Source organism: Mycteria americana, chromosome Z (assembly GCF_035582795.1).
Source record: "Mycteria americana isolate JAX WOST 10 ecotype Jacksonville Zoo and Gardens chromosome Z, USCA_MyAme_1.0, whole genome shotgun sequence".
In the NCBI taxonomy this organism is placed as follows: domain Eukaryota; kingdom Metazoa; phylum Chordata; class Aves; order Ciconiiformes; family Ciconiidae; genus Mycteria; species Mycteria americana.
Window position 1 is genome coordinate 18,368,061 of NC_134396.1, and position 23,703 is coordinate 18,391,763.

At 39.3% G+C, this 23,703-nt stretch overlaps 2 protein-coding genes across 4 annotated transcripts in view; one reads left to right on the top strand and one right to left on the bottom strand.

The window, feature by feature from the left end:
• Positions 1–9,534, top strand: part of HOMER1 (homer scaffold protein 1) — a 115,224-nt gene extending 105,690 nt beyond the window's left edge. For all 3 annotated transcript variants that reach the window (XM_075527217.1, XM_075527220.1, XM_075527219.1), the window contains 2 exons: positions 349–429; positions 5,812–9,534. In XM_075527217.1, coding sequence (XP_075383332.1) covers positions 349–429; positions 5,812–6,000 — 270 coding nt within the window. In that variant the 3' untranslated portion in view covers positions 6,001–9,534. The remainder of the gene's footprint in view (positions 1–348; positions 430–5,811) is intronic.
• A 9,143-nt stretch (positions 9,535–18,677) lies between these two features.
• JMY (junction mediating and regulatory protein, p53 cofactor) overlaps positions 18,678–23,703 on the bottom strand; it is a 75,047-nt gene continuing 70,021 nt past the window's right edge. The window contains exon 11 of the mRNA XM_075488439.1: positions 18,678–23,665. The gene's annotated coding sequence lies outside the window, so the exon portion shown is untranslated. The remainder of the gene's footprint in view (positions 23,666–23,703) is intronic.

Sequence of the window (23,703 nt, forward strand, 5' to 3'; positions counted from 1 at the left end):
TAATAGAATGTAAAGTAGAAAATTGTTTCTGTAATTACAAGGACCCTTCATTTTCCAGGAAAAAATTATGTCGGATCTTTTGTGTGGGAGAGGAAAACTTGGACTTTTATAAAAGAAAATGCTTATCTGTATTGTTGTTTATTCACAATGGAATTGCTGTTTTCGGACTGTGATTCAGGAGTATTGAGAGCAGGGCTTAAACTTCACGTGCTGTGATGGGCAGTAGCCAACTGCTAGTTTTGGTATCATTGCAATGGCTTGCTCAGGAGGAGAAGCGGTAGCCAGCTTACCTGCATTGAGGCCACGCCAGGTAACGTGTTGCTAACAAGGTTGTTTCTTCTCCCTTAGGAAATAGAAGGATTGAAACAAGAAATCGACAATGCCAGAGAGCTCCAGGCACAGAGGGATTCTCTGACCCAGAAGTTACAGGTGAGCTATAGTGCCTCATCTTAATTTAGAGAGAAGGGAGAAATGATCATCAAGTGAGCAGTTCACATCAGCAATTTGTGCTATATTCACTGAAGGTGCCAGACAACTATGTAAGTTAGACTGCATTGCAAAGTGGTGGGTTGGGATGATCCTTAGGAATTCGTATCAAAATTTCCACCTGCTGTAAGTTGCTATTTTTACCCAAGGGAACAGACCCAAATTTAATTTACAAGTCCATAGAGTACTGTCAGGCTAGCAGATGTCCTTCATCGATACATGTCCTGGGCAGTTCTGGTCTCATTTTCACTGCAGTGTCTTCCCATAGGTCTTGTGTGCCACTGAAACTGTCAGGCCGTGTATCATCAGGTTGGGATGAATTTGTATTCAGCTTTTAAACATTCCCTGAGAAAGTAAACGTTAAAGCATCTTTGTGTAGTACAGACTTTAAAAACACACTTTGACATTTTCTTGGAATTATTTAGAATAATTGTGTTTTTATTGTTTTTTCTGGGTTGTTTCTTTACTGAGGTAAAGATACCTTTACTGAGGTATCTGTGTAAAGCCAGATACCTGAGCCTACCAGAATTAGTGTGCCCCCAGCATAGCCTCCCTTGCTATGTCTGAGCTCCTGTCTGTCTGTTGCTGGGCTGACCGGCCAGCACATACGCACCTCCCTTGTGAAACCTGCCTTTGGAATGAGGCTGACCCAAAGCTTAGGTGGGTTAAACACTGAATTCACACATCAGAGTTTTGATAGGACTGGAAACTCAGGTATTAAACAGCTCCAAATCCAAAGTGCTGAAAGGTGATCCTCACTGTTCTGTGGCTCGACCTAAATGATGCTGAAAGCAAGCCCCATCAGACTAGCCACAGCTTAAAAACCATTAAGCGGGTATTCTTTGAAATGCATTACATGAATTGGAACTTCCTTGAATCTCATTTTAACCTACAGAATAAACCATGTAAGAACAAAATGAGTTTATTCATTTTTCCCCATTCTTAAGTCAAATTATTTGGAAAAAGTATGTTATTACTTTAAACAATCTTTAAAGATTGTTTTGAATACACCTGAGCTTGCCTGATCCACTATTCCAAAAATTGTTGCTAGCTTTAGGCTAAAAGTGGGAGTTTTCAGCTGAAAAGGCGCTTATCTGAGAGACTCAAGAGGGAGATTATAATGAAAGTTGGAAATTGTTCTAGCAGTAGCATATGCAATAATTTCAGTGTAAGAACATATGAAAATAGTGAGCCAGGAATTAGTTATCCTTAGCAAGCAGAATTATGAGAGACTAGTAAGAGATGAAAAATTAGAAAATGCTACGTTTTTATTAAAATTTGTACTTTATAAAGTCAGTAGCTTCCTTTTGGTATATTTGTATCTTGAGTAACCAAATGGATATATTGTGTATATATGTCCATACATCACATTGCAGTTTCTGAAAATAGTTCTATATGGTTCTATTCAAGGAAATTTAAAGCTCACGTGGGATCTGAGTTAAAAGTTGCGTTTCTTAAGCTTAAAGCTTATTACTGACCTGATGCAGCCTGTCTAAAAGATCTTGAGTCTTTGCTTTGCTGTAATCGTCCTGCTTTGATTATACTGGCCTTCTCTGAGCCACTTCACCCTACATCTATGTTGTCAGTGAAATGGTGTTTTCTTGTGTAGCTCCAGACTAACCGTCTCACATCTGTTCACTTAGTTGACTCATCATCTGTTTTCAGGGTGATTGTCTCCAGGGTCCCTATCCGTTCGTCTCACTCTTTTTTCTTCTGCTTTATTTTTTCCCTCTTGTGCTTGCAAATGGATTATGTAACTCTAAAATATTTTGGAATATAGCCTGTATGAAAAATGCTATACAAAGAAATTACTATTTCAAGGTGTATTGCATTTCTGACACACTCATATCAGGGAAGTAATTAGAAATCCATCATTGGCAAATTCCAGTGAAGAGCAATATGTTATCACTGTGAAGGGTAAGTATCGGGGCCCTTATTACTTAATAATTTCATTACCAATGTAGAGAAGACATATCAATGAGTCATGATCAGTGTGACTCTCAGAGTAAGTCAGGATGTCTTTATTACTGTGGCTGATTCCTAAGTATAGCTGTTGTGTATGGTTTGAATATTTTATTCGGATCCTTGCACTGAATTCCACAAAAGATTATTGCAGTGCAAACAGCAAACATAACTTGTTAATTATTTATCTCTTTAAAAAAAAAAAGTATGAGAAATTATTGTGTCTGCTGTAAGAAGAGCTTGAAAAAACAGTGCAAAATACACCTTGCAAAGGGTCTGAATGTATTGGAAGAGTCAGTTTATTGTTAGATGAGATTAACTGCAAATAAAGTGAAATGACACAACTAGGGGAATAGAGTCCATTACATGGACATCTCTCCACTTCTTCCAAACAAGAAGCAACAGTTTTGAGGTAGACTGATTTGTAACAGGAAACTGCACATGAGCTGCACATGAACTTGTAATGCAGTAGCATTGCAAAAATCGTTAATACTCATCTAGAGTAAATATGTGTAAGGATCAAATGTAAAATTTGGGAAGAAGCATTTTCCAGAAATTAAAAGCAACAGCTCTTGGCATATTTCAGTTAGTTCTACTTGCCATACATCCTTAAATATGTTAAGCATAAGTTAGGGAAAATAAAACAGGAGGAAGCGTGGGAGAAAGTATATCTGAGGAAATGTTTGGGAAGCTAAATGTATACGGATTGGGAAAGAGATGTCGAGAATGGAATATAAATGAAATATGCAAGCTGGAAGTTTAAAGAAAAGAAGGGAGCTCTTCTGATTTGAAGAGATGCAGGGCAAAGACTAGCAATGGAGAGTTAGCTTTTCGCTGAATATGGATGGAAATTCCTACCTCTAACATAAAGCTTTCGGTTTTACCTGGGTGCTCCCACCCTAACAGCTCACAGCAGAACAGTTCCTCAGTTTAAGAGCGTCTGAGAAGGGCCTGAAAGATGATCTTCAGTGCTAGATACAGGCCAATGGGATGTTCTTCAGGCCCAGATATCATGAAATAAAGCCATACATATATCTCCATGGTTTTGTTCCAAAGCGGTCTCTTTCATCACTGGCTTGTCTTATAGAAATTAATTATCTCTGGGGTAAGAGCAGTGGCAAGGAGACTTCCTAGAGCACATATTTGGTGAGTAGAAGAGGAGCAGCGACAGGAGAAGCAGGACACGTGAGCAAACATGGAAGAACAGCAACTGGTTTTGTGTGAGCTAAAGAAAGGACTGTGTCATTCCTGCAGAGCTGAGAGGACCTTGAATCTCCCTTTTTGTCCTGTGCTGCAGTCACTGGGTGTCAGAGGGTCTTGAACCCGTGCAGTCGCTGCAGCAGGTCGCACGTGTCAGTACTTGGTTTGGAGGGCGGGAGCGGGGTCAGTGATGGAGAGCCTTCAGAGGGTACGGCTGGGTTACAGCAGTTAGCTTGTTCGTTTGTAGCAGTGGTGGGGTAGCTCATCACTACGTAGGCATGTATGTATTTTAATTTATATTGTTTCTAGAGATACTCTTTTCAGCTAGCTTCCTTTAGTGCTTTGGCAACTACGTTGTGCAGTGTTAAACAGGTTAAACTAATTCTCCTCTTGGTCCTGGGAGCTGGGGGTAATTCCTGCTCTCAGCTGTGTTGTTCAAGACCAGTGCCCAAAACTCTGTAATTTTTAACTTGCCCGTTTACAAACAAGGAGTAAGGGAGGTATTCCGGTTCAGCTCGGACGTAACCCTTGGCTGCACAAGCAGCCGCGGTTATGAGGAGATCAGGTTCCCGAGGCTCTGCCTTCTCCACCAGCACCACGGCCGGGGGTCCCAGAGCTCTCCCCCGCTGCGGAGGCTGGGAGCCAAAACTGAGCGCTGGCCACGTCACCCCACCCCTCCCCTGGCCAGGGGTGCAGCGGCCGATCGACGCTGCCGTCAGGCCCCTCACGGGTGGAAACGTGTCTTGGGCCACGGGCTTTGACACAAGGCTGCCGGTTCATACCTGTTACTCCTGACTGCCCAAATACATATTCTGCATGGGTCAGGTTGTTTCTTATGGTTAGCTGAGATCTCTCCAATGTAAGCAGGGACGTATTTGTTAGCTTTGAGGGAGACAGAAGAATCATAACAGAAACAGCGGGAAAGCGGGAGGGCAGAGAGAGGAGTGGCTCGTGCTGGGAGCAGGGACTGCTGCCAAATCTCCCTCCCCGTGGCTGTGTGAAACGCGCTGCTGCGAAAACTCCGAGCAGGCCTGTTAAAGCGTCGTGGCACGAAGCTGCTGTGGAGGGAAGCGGTGTTGATAAAATGTTAATGTATGTAAATACAAATTCACTACGCACTTTTCCCGAGAATGTCTGCACAGGGTGTACGGTGCACTAAATACACTGTCCCTGTGCTGCTTTTGAAAGCGTTTTTCATAACTGAAATTACAAAATATAGCGTGAATTTACGAGACGCGCAATGAATGGGACAAATGACGACACGCTCTTCCAGACCCAGGCGACTGCTACGTTAGTCACCTGCTGGAAGAGAGGGCACCCGGCTTGCAGAGAGCCGGGCAGCCGTGACCTCCCTCCCCTGCCAGGCACGAGCCAAGAGCCGTGAGGGGTCCCAGCAGGGCTTCTCTGCCTCCTGGGTGAGAGCTGAGCTGGCTCAGGGTGGGATCCCCGCCGCCGCTGCGTCTTTCGGCCCGCGGCGGGGGGACGGCTGGTCCCCACCCGGGCGCCGGTGGCTCCCGCGCTGTCCCTGCTCCCACCGCTGCGCTGCGGGGGGGGCAGGGGGGTGCTCGGGCACCGCGCAGCGAGACGAGACGTTCAGCCTGCGCTTGCTGGCTTAAATTTGTGTCACGGTCAGTGTCGCCTTGACATCAGTCTTAATTTTCAGGCTGAAAAGGCCTGTAATGTGAGCCAGGAGTAAGGTAGTACTCCTCCATCCATAGAGCAGTATTCTGGACGAGCTCCTGTAGGAGACCATTTAATGGGGACTATGTCCTTGAGCAATTTATGCAGTCTAAATCAGGGAATACTTGAACTTAAGTAAACCTTTGAGAAGCTGTTTTCAGTGGGTGGCACGTTTCTGAATGATAGAAGCAATAACTTACCTGAATAAGTGTATCAATCACATCCATTGTTCACTGACTGAATTTTATCCTTCTCGGAAAGTTTCTGTCCTTCAGATGAATTACTGAAAAAATGGAGGAAGTGGTAGTACATACGCAATTATAACAACAATTTGGGTTCTGGTTTTGGTTTAGTGGAAACTGTAAAGGGTCACAAATTGTTTTAAAAGCCAGTTGACAAAAATAGCGCACAAATACCAGCAGGAGGTTAGACTGCTTTCTGTTTGCAGACAACGCATTAACATGTTATGTATTTTCTCTGAAGGAAGTAGAAATTCGAAACAAAGACCTGGAAGGCCAGCTGTCTGATCTAGAGCAACGTCTGGAGAAAAGTCAGAATGAGCAAGAAGCTTTTCGCAATAACTTGAAGACACTTTTAGAAATTCTTGATGGAAAAATATTTGAACTAACAGAGTTACGAGATAACTTGGCCAAGCTAATAGAATGCAGCTAAAGAAAATGGGATTTCAGTGCCAATCAGCTTAAAGATGCACTGTCTCTCTTCATAGGACTGTGTTGGGCTCTGCATCAAAGTTGCACAAAATTAGAAAATGCTCCTCTGAGAGGGCTTGGTTTAAATTTGAGTCGTATTTCAGTGTAAAATTTAGAACTCAGCTTGTAGCTAGTTGAAGAAAAAAAAAACAAACAAAAAAACTTGAATTACAAATTACCTCCTTGTACATTATTGGCCATAGATAACTTGAAAGATATTAACAGTAACTGAATGCAATCCTTTTCTAATTATCAGTGATGGAAGAATTAGCAGTGTCCCAGGTCACATCCCCTTTTTGTGATAGACACAATATAGGTTATCTGCTGTTTTATTTATTTAAGATATTTAATTGCTGTGTTTTGTGCAAGAACTTAGTGATGACAGCCCTGTATTTTGTTGTTCTTAATAATTTCTCAGGATACTTTGCACTGTGGAGAAGCAGTGCCATTACCAATTTATTCTTGCCAGGAGTGAGAGAGAGTTGCATCTTTAATTGAAACAAAGTTACTATAACTGCTTGTATAAAGTTCTTCTTTTTGGGGTTTTTTTGGTTGGTTGGTTGGTTGTTTTTTGGTTTTTTATATATATATATATATACTGGAAGATACCGTATTTCTTTATGGAGCTTACTCTGGTGTTCTACAATATTGTCCAATGTAAGGTTTACTTTTTCATATGAATTCTATGTAATTACAGTGAGATACTATCTTCCACTTAACTACATTTTATAGCCAACCAATGATGGAAGGTGAGTCCCCCAGGAAAAAAAAAATAAAGGCAAAAAACCCCTGAGAATTTTAAATGTAAAATTTGACATGCACAGATAACAAGGAATAGCCAGTCATTTGTTTTCTGGCCTTGATACATATATCAAATATGTATGTTCAATTAACTGTTAACCTGTTCTGCAGGAGACTTTTTCAGAATGTCACATGAATTTCAGGTTTTGTGAATAATGGCTTATGGGGAGCACTGTTTTATTACAGATTGCATTAAGGGCATAGAACTATTGCAAGGGATTACTCGTACACTGAACTTGTCCAGCCAAGAAAGCTGTTTCTAGAAGTTTTGTTGTCATAGCAAATTGAAATGGAGACATGTTTACTCTTTTATGGGTCTTCATCTCACATCTTTATTGAAACTACACCAGGCAATATTCTGAACTGTTAACTAAATGTTTAAAAACAGGAAATTGAATTCAATTATCCTCAGTGAGCAGGTTTTAAAGTTGTTTTGATGTAATTTTAACAGACTTTTGGCAAACACACATTTCTTTATATAATAGATTTATTTAAAAAAAAACTATTTGAAAGGTAAGCCAAGTGTCATGTGTCTTGCATCAAAGTACATTCTTGCCATAAATTGCTTGTAATGTTGAAGAGGGCTTTTTTAAAATGTGTGAATGAGTGTCAGACTTCAGAGTCGAAAGATGCACGGACCTTTGTTTGCTCCCCAAATTAATTTGAATGTTAAACATTAAATCTAGCTGCTTATTAAATTTGTACAACACAATTTTCTCCATTTAGAGACTGCTATTCAAAAGTAGAAAAGATAAGTTTGTTTTCATGTGTGTACTGTGTGTATATACCTTATAATACACACAGGTTCTCATTTATATTAGAAATACATGCTTTATTTCTAAAATACCGGGTTTTTTTCTTTACCAGTGATTTATCAGGTCTCCCCTGACTAGTCAGGAAAATGGTTTAGGTCAAATGCTAAACCGTCATGTATTATACAGTATGTAATGTACACAATGTTTAAGTTTTCTCCATATTTTTAGGGTATTTTCTCACTTTATTTATTAAAGGGGTGGGGGGAGCTTGGTTCAGCTACTGGTTGAAAACTTTGTGATGAGCTACATGTTTTTCATTTGGTGGATTTTAGTTGGTTGTGTGTATATCTTCATCAGGTCCAGATGAGCAGATATGACCAGTTTTTAATTTACCTAGGGATGTTTGGGCCTGATTCTCCTGTCACTTGGGCTGCTGTAAACCAGATGTGTCCTTGATGTGATGTCAGCAACGTTCAGTTGGCATAACATCTGAGGAAGCGCAAGGAGAGTCTGGCCTGTTAGTGCTCAGTGGACATAATAAGGATGAAGAAAGAACAAAACCACAGAAAGTTCATGATGGAATAAATGTAATATTATTTTTAATGATATTATTATTGACATTTTTAAAGATATGATGTCATTGACATGTGGGAAAATAGTGGACAGAAATATTTCCACTTAAATTTTGTGAATATGTGTGGTACATGAGTATTTCTATGTATACGTACACACACATATGTATATATAGAACATGGAAAAATTTAGATGTGCACATTTTTAATATTTTCCTATTGAAATTAAATTTAAAATTGGAAATTGATATTTGAGAATTTCTTTTCTCATAGAGTAGATATGCTTCATTTCTTTTTCTTAAATATTACAATTACTGAGGGCTGCACCTTTGAATTCCCAAACAGTTGCCAAATATAAATATGGGATAAGGTGGACATACGTGCACATATAAATAAAATCCTATTGCTAAGACTATTTTTAATGTTTATGTACAGTAGGTGAGTGTTTAGAAATTGTGACCTAAAGTTCATACTTTGGTGGCTATACCTGCTGTAGCCTCTCCACTTCTGTTTTAAGATAAAAGTTTGCCTGTTTGAAATATTGCTTTCCCAGAGACAGGTATTATACATTGTATCTATCTTTGATGAAACCATGGGAATATGTATAGGAGAAAACAGTATTGAGTACTATAGCCTGAAAACACGACCATGAACTTGCACTGGAGGGGGGAGCAGTCACATCGCATATAACTTGTTATATGGCAACTACAGTCTTGTAAAAAAAAAAGGCAAAAAGAATTACCAAAAAACCTAACAGAAATACCCAACAAGAAAAAGAAAAAAAAAAAGAGAAAAATAAAAAATACAATTTTTTATTTTGAAATACACTTGCTGTTCTCTGGAGAATGTACTTTTACTCTTTATTTTTTTTTTAAAAACCTTTTTCAAGTATGTGCAAGTGATAGCAGCAGCTACCTTAATCTTTCAGGTGCTACTGGATTTTGCATTAGCGTGTTATGTTGTGAAATCCTGACTTTGACATAAAAGATTTTTGTAAGTATATCCCCGTCTGGATAGTTAGTTTTTGGAGTGTCTTGTTCATAATCCATATGCCTCAATGATCCAGAAACTGCATTTTTCTGTGTGGACAAAGTAAAACGTATGAATTAATTTGTCTGTTACAGACTGGGAATTCCTTTTCCTGGCTAATATATCCAGGAAAGAGGAGAACGAAATGAACTGATAATGCAGAAATGCTGTTATAAGGTCTCTAAGAAAATACATTTTCAGGTAAAATATAAATAAATAAAGGGCTAAACCAGATGTAACACAAATAAGTATTGTTTAATGCTATCGGTGGCATTCCCAGGATAATTCCTTTAAAGAAAATCCTGCAAGAATGAACAATGCGTCAATTAAAGATGAATATTTTGGGATGTGTCTTTCCAGTTGTCAGTTGTGAAAGGTTTCTGATTTCTTGCTCATTTTTCTACCAGTTAGGGATTAACTTCAGGTTTACCTTCAATAAGAGGCTAAACCTCAATTCGTTCTATCATCTTTTATATTCTGTACTGAAGTGGCTCCTGAACAGCGCTCTGTGAACACTGCATTCAGAAGTCAAAATCAAAAAACTTTTTCGGAAATACCGCATGGAGAGAGAGGTGGGAAACTGTTGCAGACCTTAATTCTCTGCAGAACTGGGGATGTCAGTAAAAGCATTTAATTTGGTGGATTGCAGAAATCTTGGATCTTGAGGCCAAAGATAAATCTGATTAGAGATTAGGTCTGATGTCACAAACAAGGGCCATCAAGAAACTCTGTCCAAACGTGCGTAGTTCAGTCTTAGTAACTGCACATGCCAGCTAAGTGCACAGCTATACACTGATTTTTTTCAGGAAATGGACCTGACTCTGCAGATCAATGTTCAGATTGCCTTGTTTACATTTTCTTAGTAATGCTGCACGTGTGCACTACCTCTGAATGGTGCTAAGCAGAGAACATATCACGGAATAACATATTTTAAAAAATCTCTGGGTTTGCTTAGTAGCATTAGTTCCTTGTTTTACTCCACTTACTTCAGACAAGTAGCATTAATTTTCCCCATTACGTTAAACGTTTGGGAACGATGAACAGAGTTTTGTGTTAGATCTTGGAGTCGGTTCAGCTCATGTCTACTGTTCTGGCCGTGCAGCATAGCCAGAAAGCAGGTGCAACTGTTTATATCACGGTACCTGCAATACCTCTAGATACTATAGATAGAAGTGGGTTTCCGCACTGTATGGGGTCTCGTAGCTTGCCCGCCACAACCTCTCAGGGACCTGTAGCTGCTGGTATTGCCTCTGCACTGCTGGCAGCTCACCCTAGGACCAAAGAAACACAAGCGTATTTTATACCCACTTTCTCCCTCATTGCTGGGTCTTGCACAAGCAAAGCTGAGCTGCAACAATACATCTGGCAGTTTGTGTCGTTTTCAGATACAGGCATGGGAAGGAGGAGTAACCATCAAGGGTGTTTTAGATTTGGGGCGGGGGGAGTGGGGTGGGTGGGGAATGCAGAGTTGTCAAAAAGATTCCCTTACATGGAACCAGTAGCTGTAAAATAGATGAGAATGGTTTGCATAGCAAGGGACAGACCACCTGCACTGGGCAGCAGCGACAAGAAGTTCCTTAGAAAGGATCTTGCTTTCCTTAGGTATTCACATCATGCTAATATTGAGCACACCTGGCTTGCCCCAAAACTCTGCTCCGATTGCCACAGGCTTCTCAAGGTCAGCATTAGGTGTGCGTTTCATGAACACAGCTGAAGTCCTGGCAGTCTGCAAACCCCATGTCCTTTTCATCTTCTGTCTTCACAGCTCTAGAGGTTTGGTGAAAGTATTAGTTATTGGTAGTGGTTAACAACACACCCTGTTTTTTCCTGCCATCAGTTCCTATCACCTGTGGTGTTTGTGTAACAAAGTTCTGAACTGGGCTTTGAGGTTTTTGTTTCTATTCTTTTAACTTTGAAGTAGTTTCAGACCTTGTCCATCCCTGCTCTGGGGATTCTCATCTGCTCTCATCCAAGTCTCATCTCACTCCATGGATCCAGCAGTGTGTCAGCTGCTTGTGCTTCCACTACATTAAGAATAGCAACCTAGAAGTTTTCTTGGAAGAGAACTTGCATTTCTGTGACTGTGGTAATTCTTGAAGAAGAAGATTTTTTTCCCAATAGATCAAGAAGGAGGCAGAGCCCAGGACCTTCACAAACAATACGTGCATCCAGTGCTAAGGGGAGAGGAAGAGCTACACTGACAAGGTATGTTTAAGTATAATCTGCGTGTATGGATTTCCCCCTTTTGAGTTAAACACGGTCAGGCAGATATTCGCAAGCTTAAGATTTTCAGAGAGGGAACAAGACCTTTGAAATTCTCTGAGTCTGGATTGTATTTTGTTAAATGATGACAGGAATTTTCTCAAAACAAAAGAAACGGGAAGCAAAATGATCTTGTAATTCCCTGCAAGAGAGACATCACAGCCCTTACCTGTGGATGGAAATGTAAAAATTGAATCTACTTTCTGTGCACCTGAATATACTGTTATTTTTATAACTCCAGCAGTGTTGTTTCTCAGGAATCTGCAGCAATGGGAAACAGAAGCTTATCAGTGAAAGGCACAGCTCTCTCTTTGACTTTCACTTAGTGAGAGGAGCCAGGATAGTAACGTGCAGTTGAGCGACTCAAGTAGTATCTAGTCTGAGCATCCTGCACCGAGTCCCTGCTGCTCAGCCTCGCTGCTACACCCTGCTAGCTGTGTGGAAGCCAGCCCAAACGTGGCTGCACTTGCTGCACGCTGTGCCTGTCCCAGAAGCAACCCCAGAGGGTTTGTTGTCTGTTGAACTGGAGTCCCGTCATTATTAGTTGAGCCCTTTTGCTCCAGAGCATTCTGCACATTTGGAGATTTGCTTGCAGGGGGAGAAAACAGAGGGGAGATTTCATTCTGCAGGTCTAAAAGAAGCGGAGTAATGTGCTGGTTTGATGTAAGCACCTTTTCCCCACCTCTTTGAAAGAAAAAGAAATTATGAAAGCTTTATTTGGGGTGATTATTGTTATCATTTGAACCTACAAGGCAAAACTTTTATCCTCTATTTCTTGTCTTTTTCCTTTTCTCTGTCTATATTCTTTTCTCCTGCATAATGTGGAGCAGCCAAGCACATGTTTACAATAAATGTAAGAAAGTCCTAAACTGCTTATGGAATGAGATACATATACATCCAGTGTCCTGCTCACCAGGCAGGCACATCAGCAACCCAAACAAAAAGCCACATAAAAGATATTTGTAGGTATGGGGTGCTGTCTGTTGAGCATGAGCATCTCGGCCTCAGTGAAGAAGTCAGCCAGCTAAAGAAGCCAAGAGGCAATTAAGAAGCATTGGGGATGTTCTAAACAAGCGTTACTGAAGCATGCCATGAGGAAGTATTTTGAATCAAAGCTGGCTGAAACAGTGAGCAATGCAAGTATTTTCAGAAGGCAGGAGTTTGTGTGCTCTTTATTGATGACGACTGCATTGCAGAAATAGAAAATTCTTATAAGGCATGTTTAACTCCTCAAGTCAAAATACAGTAATGCGTCAGGATTGGCAGGCTGTTTTCAGAAGAAACTAAGCTGATTTTCCTGCTAAAACAAAGGGATCGTATACCAGGCAGCAAAATTTCCCATCAAGCCAGAGGATTTCTGTCATCAGCTAGGATAGGAGATGGATTTTTTGCAAAGGAATTAAAGCAACATTTGGAAACTTCCCTGAGGGAACGGGCACAAAGATGAGAGCAGATCTCTGTGCAGCAGCTGCAACGTGCCCAAGTTACACTGGGGAATCTGACTACAAGACTTACAGTCTGGACTGGCAGGATGTGCAGGTAGCAAACTGCTGTAGGCTCAAAGGTTTTTAAGGGAATTGTGACACACTGGCCAAATTGCAGTAATGAAGCTGTAACAAGGACATACGTATCTAAAAATAAAAATCCAGAAGGAATTAAGGCCTCACAGAGCGCAGCGGGAGTCAGCCCCGTGGCTGAGCAAGCAACGGCACCAGGGACTCTCGGTATGTCGAAACATGCAATCCCCTCCGTGAGCCTGGCAGAGAGGAGGGTTTACTTACGGGATAAAAGCAAACAGATTAACCAGCCATTGAGGCTGGTTTTACAGCTCGGGAGTAGCTACTAGGTGGCTGCGGAATTCACCGTGATATTTTAAGTTTCTCTTTTGACATGCCACAGCAGAAGAGGGGAGCCACTACTTGAGGAAGTTGTAGGCTGACCTCCGTGACCCCTGTAGGCATAGCTGTGTCTTATATTGGATAAAAGCTGGGGCGTAGCTACTTGGAAAATAGTTAACTGGTGACAGTGGTGTGTCAAGGGATCAGCCCTTCATCGTCTGGAAGGTCTTGACAGATATAAGTGAACAAATTCTAATTTACAGTATTTCAGTATATTAGAATTTTTTTTGAAGGAACCCCCATGACTTGCTATTGAAATGATATGTTGATGGGCTAACGGAAAACATCTTGGTGTCCTCTTGGGAAACAGCTAGGCTTCTTCCACTGGCTGAGCCCCACAGGGTGCGAGGGCTAAATTTTGCATTCAGTCACTTAACCAAGCTGGTGCTGACAGCACCAAAAGCTTCCTTACTCAGATGCATCCCTGAAACCTTGAGTATCCACAAAGGACTTCAGCAGATTTGTGTATCTGGGCCTCGAAAGGCAGGAAGACTTCAGATCTGCTGGGCAGCTGATGGCTGGGAGCAGACCCAGGTTTATCCCAGATGGCTGATAGTGCAGTCTTGACAAATGCTGGTTGGGACACAGGGTTCCTGTTCAAAGTTTATTATTGCAAATTGAGATTAAAAGCTGAAGACTTGAAGGGTGTTTGGTTTTTTTTCTGTGAAATGGGACGTGGCATTGACTTAGAACTGTAACTGCTTTGAGTATTTAAATGTGTTTTAGATGTCATATATGTTAGTTTGTATACAAATCTAAGCAAAGCATGTCCTGGTAGGCAGCCTGCGGCTCATGTTCTCCCTGAAAACATAGCCTGAGTAGACACCTGTTTTTTTATTTTTTTAAAGAAAAGTGACAAACTTCATCTCCTGAACAGAGATTTGCTCTATCAATCAAGCGTGGTTAACTAATGCTACCTTTGACTGACGATAAGTCCTGTACTCCTCCCATCTTTTCCCAGAATGGATTAAATGAGAGTAGACCTGCTCCAAGTGTCATTCGCTAGCATGCACCATTTCTTGATCCCATCTGCTGGCCACGGGCACTGGAGGAATGGCCCATGAATGGCCAGACCTCGCAAAGGCTGCTCCAGTAGCGCAGCCCAGCCCAGCATGGCCTGTGCCAGGCTGACCCACCGAGCGTGGTTTAATTTAAAGCCGAGTGACAGAGCAAGGCAGGGTGGGCTGGGGGGGTGATGGGACACAAAACGCTGTTGCAGAGTGGGTGGAAATAATTTGTTCGTACAGTGGTAGCAGGCAGGAGAAGAAGTAATGACCTTATGTTTCAGCTTAATTCGGTATTAAGAGAAGCCTTCAACCAGTAGGCACCGCAATGGATCACTTGGAGAGGCTGTGACCTTCCATCAGTAGAAACCTTCAGGAAGCTTACAGGAATGACACAGGTATATGAGCTCCAGCAAAAAAAAGGACAGGATGTGTGATTTATTGTTTTTATATTATTATTTTTTTAATGCCAATTCAACACTTTTTTTTAACATCATTAGAAACAAAGAACAGTGTGCAATGGTTTCTTTGTCATACTGTTTTTGCAGGACTCTGTCCACTCCAAGAGTCGTTTTACTCACAGCAAGTGAGTGTGAAGGGAAAAAAAGGCCATCACTTTATGAAGCTTCATATGAAGTTGATTCATAAAACATCTGTTGTGTTGTTTAAATTGTGCAGTTAGCATGCATGGCAGTTTGAGCAGGCATTGATGATTTTGTATGCTAAGAGCTCAGTTACATTCCTACTGAAATTTAATAGGATTAAAATAAAGTACTGAGGAAGAAAAAGCATAGTTAATATAAATGCTTTGTATGAATTGCATGTTCTTCAATTTTTCTTATTCCTGTGACTTTTAAACAGTAATATACAGAGGGAGTGTGATGCAAATTAGAGAAGTTGTTTAAGATAAAAGAATCAAGTAAACAGTGAATTTTGTTTGAAAGACCATGAATATGCTTGGACTTATATAAGCAATGTGGGGCATAGTGAGATGTCTCGGAGAAGTCGCGTCTACTGTCTTCCATGGTGAGGAGAAAGAGTGAAAAGAACGTAATACAGGTGATTTGTCTGTGGCACAGGCTTCTCCAACAAACATCCCACAGACAGCATACAAATACAGTAGGAAGAAAGGATAAGGCAGCAGATACAGGGAGTGATCTTGAATGTAATTTTTGTTTGGTTTGGGGTTTGGTTTTTTTTTTTCATGGTTTTGGTCGATTAATGAGGAGAGAGTCAACCCCAGCACTAGTGCAGCCAGGCAGCAGCTCTAACAGCACATAGAAGAATCTCTGCCTGTTTTTATCCACCAGCCTTCCTGTTGAGGCAAGGTTTCAAGGGACATGTGCTGTCTTTGAGCTGATGAAAGTCTGGACAGTCAGCATGGCAATGGTGAAGATTTGCATAAAGTTTAGAGAAAGTAAGAGAGACGGAGAGTCTCACTGCAAAGGGGGAAAGGGCAGGAAGGCATCTCTGTGGGAACAAGTCAGGTCTGCAATTCTCCAGGATGGAGAAACTTGGACAGAAACTTGCAGCACTTCGTGAGCAAGTGCTCATTAAACCACGACAGCAGGTTATGTGGCGATGCTGCTGTAGCTTCCTGGTAAAACCTCTGGAATAATTTTCTGCTGTAGTGCCATTTGTGTCAGCGAAGTGATGCTTGTAACAGTTAAATGGCAGACATGCATCTGAAGTTTACACAGGCTATTTTATCATTAGGTTAATTACATCCCTGCCTCCTAAAAGGTGAAAACACAGTGGCAAAACTCAATAGCACTAGACCTAGATAAGTAATCTGTGACGTGAGCATAAAGCTCAGGTTCTGGTAGTGCTGGTGACATGCCAGCGGTTTGGTGATTGAGAGATACCACAGAAGCCCAGGATTCATGTAAGCTCCCTCCTACGGCAGGAAGAATAAAGCCTCTGAAGTGGGCTTCTCCCTACGATGGGAAGCAGCAGTAAGAACTGCTGAGAAGAGGAACAGTTCACAGGTTTTGGAAGAAGAGATCCGACAAACTCACTTTCCATTTTCACCTCTCTCCCCTCTCCCCATCCCCTCTGCTGAGTATAAAGCAGTGTAACAGAAACAGACCCTACATACACCAACGGTTTCTCTGAGAAAGAGGTGGTGTTTTATTTCTACCCATTTGAGAAGGACTGTGGCCCAGTGAATATTTATTTACTATGTACCTTTCCTTTCCATCCGACATGTAACAAACATGGAAAAAAAAAAAGATGGTTCTACCCATCTCCCATCTTCTATGTGTTGTACAAACACTTAGGCCTTATTTGAAGTAGCACACTACTGCCTTCCAAGTGTGCCTACAGATATATTCACTAATTTGCAATTCTGATACATGCATTAAATACACTTCCAACCTGTAGGAATACCCATGAGAATCATAAAAAAGCAGCTACTTAGCTTCTGAAGCCAATGCCAAAGTAGACACCAGTTGACGGGTAGCAAATACTCTTAAAAAGAAGTTTGTCCTGCAGAGCAGAACGTGTGAAGGCACCCGCACCAGGGTCACACACACTGCCAAGGGCACACCAAGAGCATTAGAAACAGACCTCAGCTACAAATACAACCCTCTTCTTGTGTAAGAGTAGTCAGTGATGACACAAGAACTTGCTTATTTCAAAACACATTTCCTACCTGTTCTACGTGTTCTGCCACAACTCAAAATTAACAGCATATGCCATTACGACCAGAAGTGAAGAACACTAGAAAACCTGAGCCACACAGGCATCGGATTTTGGCTAAGACACTTTGCAGTGAGATTTGTACTGCAAATGCAATCTTGTTTCACTTTGTTGTTAGAAATGTCGTACCTTTTTTCTTGCTTTCTCAGGATTGTAATTGCACTAAAAAGTTCCTGTTCCATAAATACACCGATTTTTTTTTTTCCTCATGTTAAGAGACCAGCTGGGCATAGGACCTGCCTACTCATCTGCACTCTAGTTCTTGTACCAGAAACACAGGAGTGAAAGGAAAAAGATACACAATGCAAACGTATCTCTGCACGCCATGAATATTTTTGTAAGATTTATGTCTAGATAAATAACACAAAATGGCTATAGAAAAAAAAAACAAACAAACAAAAAAAAAAAAAAACAAAAAAACCCCACCAAACAGCTGGCAACTCTACTCTGGGACATGATCTGAGATATTTCCCCTCTCCCAGAAAAAAAAGGTTAAACTCTTCAAAAGACTCATGAAAGTACCTCTAAAGTATCCAAGTTCCTCATATACAGTCTAGTTTGCTTTTGAAATATTATATTGTACCTATACCAAAAAAGCAAATAGTGGAGAAGTCCCATGTTTTTGACTTGAGCTTTTCCATTATTACTTGACTTTTTACGTGATTGCAGGTGGAGGCTTGCTCTCTCCATGTAATGGCATTGCCACTAGCTAGCTCTAAAAGGGTAGGAGTGTAATAAGGGAGCCAAGCTCTTAATATTTCTGGGTTTAAATTTTTACCCTTTTTCATAGTGTTTTTGTCTTTTGATTAAGAGATTGAAAGTGTGTGTCATTTATATTTAAGCACAACTATCCTGCATTATTTAAGTGCAAAATTCTTCTATAATACCTAAATTTTTTATGTGACTTAGTTTACAAAGATGTTACATAAATATAATTACCTAAATATAATTACTCCCTGCTGCAACATAGCTTAGGCACAACCATCTGCCATTAAGCAATGACAGGAAGCTTGAGGAGTTAAAAGAGTAACAATGGAAGCCTAAATGAACTATATATGAATTTTTTTGTGGGAAACAAACTGTACTAAAAATATTTTTTTAATGTCGGTACATATTCAAAGTTAAAACCAGACAGTGGTCAAATAAATATCCTTTAATAAAGAAAAAAGGAATAATTTTAAAGCACCAAAACTGTGAGTATGATGTTACATCGCATGTACAAGAAGGTGAGTGCAGTACTTTGTGTACAGGTTTAAATTTCTGAGTCATGATAATAAAAAACATGAAATACACAGCAATAAACTTGCATTGCAGAAAAGCTGCACTAAAGAAAAAAAGCAAAAAGCAGACAGTTAAAACCTTCTTTAGTTTTTAGGTATTGCTAGAAATGTTTGTTTAGTCTTTTACCTTTTGTTTTAAACATACTTGTTGCTTAATACTTTATAACATAGAGCATTTTTAGGCATAGTAAATTTGCAGAGTCGTTTACAATAAAATATGCATTTAATATGTCCTTTTGAATATAATAGAGTTAAAGAACTTTCTTAAAGCCAAGCACAATGTGCTAGTAGTGTTTGAGTCTACCGATAATATTGCACAAAGCTAGTGAATGGCAAACTGATTTTCTTTTGATTATTTATTTACTCAACAGGCTTAACAAACAAGTTAGTTTCATTAAACTTCACTGGCTTCATTCATGCAAGACAGCCTGCAGCCATCTGTATTTCTTAAGCTTTCATCTTATTATGATGTACATGTTTAAGATTAAATGCAAAACATATAGCAACCACAGTAAAACACTGGGAGATGTTAAGTGAGTATTCCTAATCCCCAACACCTATTTCCCAATTTGGAAATCAGAAATAGGTTTCTAAATCTGAAAATCAAGCCAGTCTACGGCAAACTAATTACTGAATAGGTAGCAGTCTCTGGAATAAAATCTCTGCAGAGTTTAGACTATGCTCACCAAAACGGCCATCATCCTTTTTACTTGTTCCAAATGGACACAGTACTGGTTTAACAGCCTTAGATCGGCTTTAAATAATACTCTACATTAATATTTAGAAACTCAGCAGAGTAAAATTCGTTGCGTGGTCATTTTCCATATTAGAGGTACATCAGAGCATTCACATTTGAGAATGGAAAGACCTTTTCTGTCAAATTCTGAAGCTCTGGGCCACAGAATATAGAAGACCTGAATCACAATAAAAATACATAAATGTCAGGTTGCAGATTCACCACAGTCAGAGCTGGGAGTTTTGGATTAATAGTCAAACTGAACGGGAAGTGCAAAGAACCGTATATACAACAGCCCTTCCCAAAAACATACTGGCATGCCCACCCACCTTTGACCCTCCTAAAAATTCTAATTTTAAGTATTTATGTATTAGGCAGCAATTAAATATAAATTTATTTTGTAGGAAAAATTTAAATTACAGTATATTTATAGGTTAAAAATAGCCATTGCTGTACTTTTTACAGCATTGATAGCAGTATGTCAATGTGCTTATTACACCAAAGAGCAATTTGCAGTCAAGTTTAGGATGACCTACTGTCTGTCAGCTCAGTAGCACTGAATCATGCAACGTGCTGTGCTCTCCCAGTAAGGTGCTTCTATTTACTCCTTTTCTTTGCAAGAAGCTTCACTTGTTCTTAACATTAATTCTGTAGTGCTAAACATAACAACATATTGTCCATGCTTATGGAATCATTACCAGAAATATATCCAGGTAATTTAATTACATAAGCGTTACAATGAAAATAAAATCTGATCACACACATGAGCAAACTTGATTTACAAATTACACTCTTGAAATTCAGTGCAACAAACGGAATAAGGGTAACATTAACCAATAAAAGTTTCTGTCTCCTCTTCTCAAGAAGTTGCATCTTCAATAATGCACCTGTCACTACTTTAATATGAAACATTACAGAATATAGTGCTTATACTCAAAATGATTCTTTACAAATAATGTAGTGAAGTATTTTCAGTTCTATCCCTGATGCAGCCACAAAAGAACACAATATATAATCATACTAATTTACTTTACAGGTGTCTGGTGTAGGATGCAGACTGTCAGATTTAAAAAAAAAACCAAACCTTAAAAGTGATGTTTAAGAAAAAAAAAAAATCATCTACCCTAGACAGTTAACTTAACTAACATGAAAACACAGTAAAGTGAGTAAAATAAGACTATCGGTCATTTGTAAAGGATCTGGAACCTCTGTGAATGAAAGCATGAAATTCATGTTGATGCAGATTCCATTTCTGATCAAAAGACTATTACCATTTACCTTACATTTTGGTTATTTTAGTAGAAACTGAGTATTTGTTTCTTGTTCCCCATCATAAAAGAGTATTCAGTCCTCACGTAAGCATTTGTACAATAAACGTTATGCATTCCAACTCTTTACCTCACTGGATCAGTTACACTATACTAAAACAGTTTTAATTTCAACAAAGAAAGAACTTTCTAAAAATGGAAGACGCCTGAAAGCTGACAAACTACTTCAGATAAAAGACTAGCAACAGAACAACACAGCCACAACAATGAAGTCCAGCCACAAATAAAAAATACCAATAATAGGTAGAAAGGTATTTTTATGGAGGCTCTCTTTCCTTGCATATGTTGAAGTGTTTTTTCTGTAGCGATGCTTGCTAAGATTTCTCAAGGACCAACACAATTATTAGAGCTCTTCTCAGCTATGGAGGAACAGATCTCAATGCAGGACTGTCATAATTTCCATAAGTTTCTTGTGAATATACTTAAACTTTCCCCATTTGCTGCTGTAGCCATCCCACTGCAAAATTTCACATTACAGAGGATGCAAAGTTTTATGCATTAGCCTGTACGCTACATATGCACAGTTTTTACATCAAAGTGGAGAATTATGTGAAATTGTGACATCTAGTGACTCATGGAGGATTAAAATCCAGGAATTTTTTTTTTTTAGCAGTATGTGGAAAAAAAATATTTACTTTCCACATTGAAGACAGCAGTTTTGAACTGATATGAACTGCTATGCTCAGCATAACAACTACTTTTCTTGTGCGCATAAAATACATGTTCGTATGAGAACTCCATTTCTAAAAACTAAGCTATTACAGAAATCTAATATTTCAGCTAAATATAAAACAGATTAAGGACAGTAATATTTCTCAATCATGCACACATTTTTCAAGGCAAAGATGACAGATCATGTGGCAAACGAATCTGAAAATTGTAGTACAGTACAGCGTGGAGCTATTTAGATAAATCACAACACAATGCTAAACTGTAGACACAAATGTTGTTCAAGGGACCATTGCACCTATACTTTAAAATTACACTATTTTTCCTTGGTTTGGAATTTTGCTAGTGTCCCATATGCATACTCTGAGGAATTAAACTGCAGGCTGGAAAATAGGAAAAAATGGACATAAAAGTTGTTCAATCACCACCATTAATTTAGAACTAAGTTTCAGATGAACTGTGTAATCTGAATTACCATTCTACATCGTAGTTCTGCTTTGTCTACAGCCAAAAATTTATTTTATTACCTTGGTTTTAACATGTGGTGTGACTGGAAGTACAGACAAATGTAGAGCAAAAATACACACAGCTTATAGTACAGGCAACGTCAAATGATTATGATGAACTTTGAAATTGCTGTTATTGCTGCATGAACACAGTATTAGGCAGCTTACAACCACACCACGTAACTTAGGGCTCAGAGAAGTGGTTTAAGAAAAAAACAGCATGTAGTTTTAGATCCTTGGAAAGCCAGTATCGAGTGTTTCATAGAGCTGATCTCAGGACAGAAGAATACAGACCTGACAACTAATACAGCAAAATCAATACAATTCTACAGTAATGCTGCTCACAGGTGCTTTGAAAATGAATGTTCACTAACTTTATAAATAAGGCAACAAGGTTAAGAAAATGCCTGTCAATAGCAAGGGTAAAGTGACATCCTTTCAAGATGTTTGACAGAGCTTTAATTTCAGGACAGCCACAGCAGAACAACTGAAGGGTCCAACAGCTGAGGCTCCTTTAGGTTACATAGCCTATTGCTAAGTAAGTTCTCCTGTTCCTATTTCTATAAGTAAATGGCAAGACATGAAATCTCCTGTTATAAATATTAACACAGTACATGTTCCATTACATGACAGCAGCAATGCATAACTCGGTTTTGTTTTGTTTTTTTTAAGCAAACAAATCTGCATAGCAGTTTGTCACGAGAGGAACAGTGAATGGAACACCCCACACAAAGGACAGGGACCGTATATTTCTCAAACACAGTGTATGTCTTGCTAGTAAAAATAAAATGCTAGTGAAAATTCAGTTTTCTTAGAAGTGTAACAGACTGACTTTGGTATCACATGGAGTTTCTAGACGGGACAAGGCTACTTGCATGTACTGACATGCCTCTTAGTGCTGTGGTATTGTAAGAGTAGCTACCTGCAGCCATTAGTCATGAAGCTTAGGATTACTTCTAAGTATTCACTGCAGAGGAAGTTGTAACTCTCCTTTAAAAAAAATAGTCAGGATCAAAAGGGAACTTATTTTTTCAGCCAGTAAGCTTTTGGGTATGAAATACAAACATTTTTGCAGCCACTTAAGGGAACAGTAAAAACCAGCAAGAGAAGCATGATTTTCACAACTGAATTATCAGTATGTTTTAAGTGCTTTGATCTTTTTTAAAGAAGGCTGCTTAGAGTAATCAAAAGCCATTTTAAACAAAAAGAGAAAAATAATTTTAAGTATGAAATTACAAAATATTGCTTCTTATAACAAATGATAAAAATATAACTAACTTGGTTCAGCATAGCTAAATATTATTTTAAAAAAGCATGAAAATGTCTACTTTAAAAAGGTGTAAGACTACAAATGACCTACTAAAAAGGTGCTGCAGTATGTCTTGCTAAATGTACCATGTTGGAAACAAACATGTTCTTGAATATGTACTGAAGTCAACTCTTACTTCTCATTGTGCTGTGGTCACTTGTTACTTTTCATACTGACATACACTTCTTCAAACTAAGAACATAAAAAGTCTTAGTTGCACATAACTGAATTTCAGCTACTGTAGTGCAACTAGGAATTCTGCTCTTTCTGAAATATCACACTGCTACATAGCAAGCTTCTCTGCAAAGAGCTATTTAATTGGATTTTCAAGCAGATGATATATTCAGTGCAGTGAAGGGGAGGTTTTATAGTAGCTGGTTTGATGTCTTGGCCTAGTCCCCAGGTTACTCTAAAAGCAAGTATTCTCCCAACTCAAAATGCCCCCTCACTTAACTGGCCACACATTACTAATGCAAATATAAAAAGTGCTTAAGAATCAGGCATTCTTGATTATATAAAATGCACATCTAAACAACTTAGCTTTCTGCTCAAACCAGAATTTTTGGAACAAATTAAAGAAAGAAGTGACCCAAAAATTAACATTTCAGGCCATTTTTTCCATATACTTAATCATTTGCAAAGAAAGACTATTTCTTTGCCAAAGAAAGCCTCCTGTGGAATTGATGGTCATAACTGCTGGCTCTGAATTTTCATAAATGAAGAGGAAAAGTAATCTTCAACTGGGGTTTCTTTTCTCACGTCAGTGGCTGTGAATCACCTGTTTGGGGGAAAAAAAGAAGGAACATCTGAAAAGCT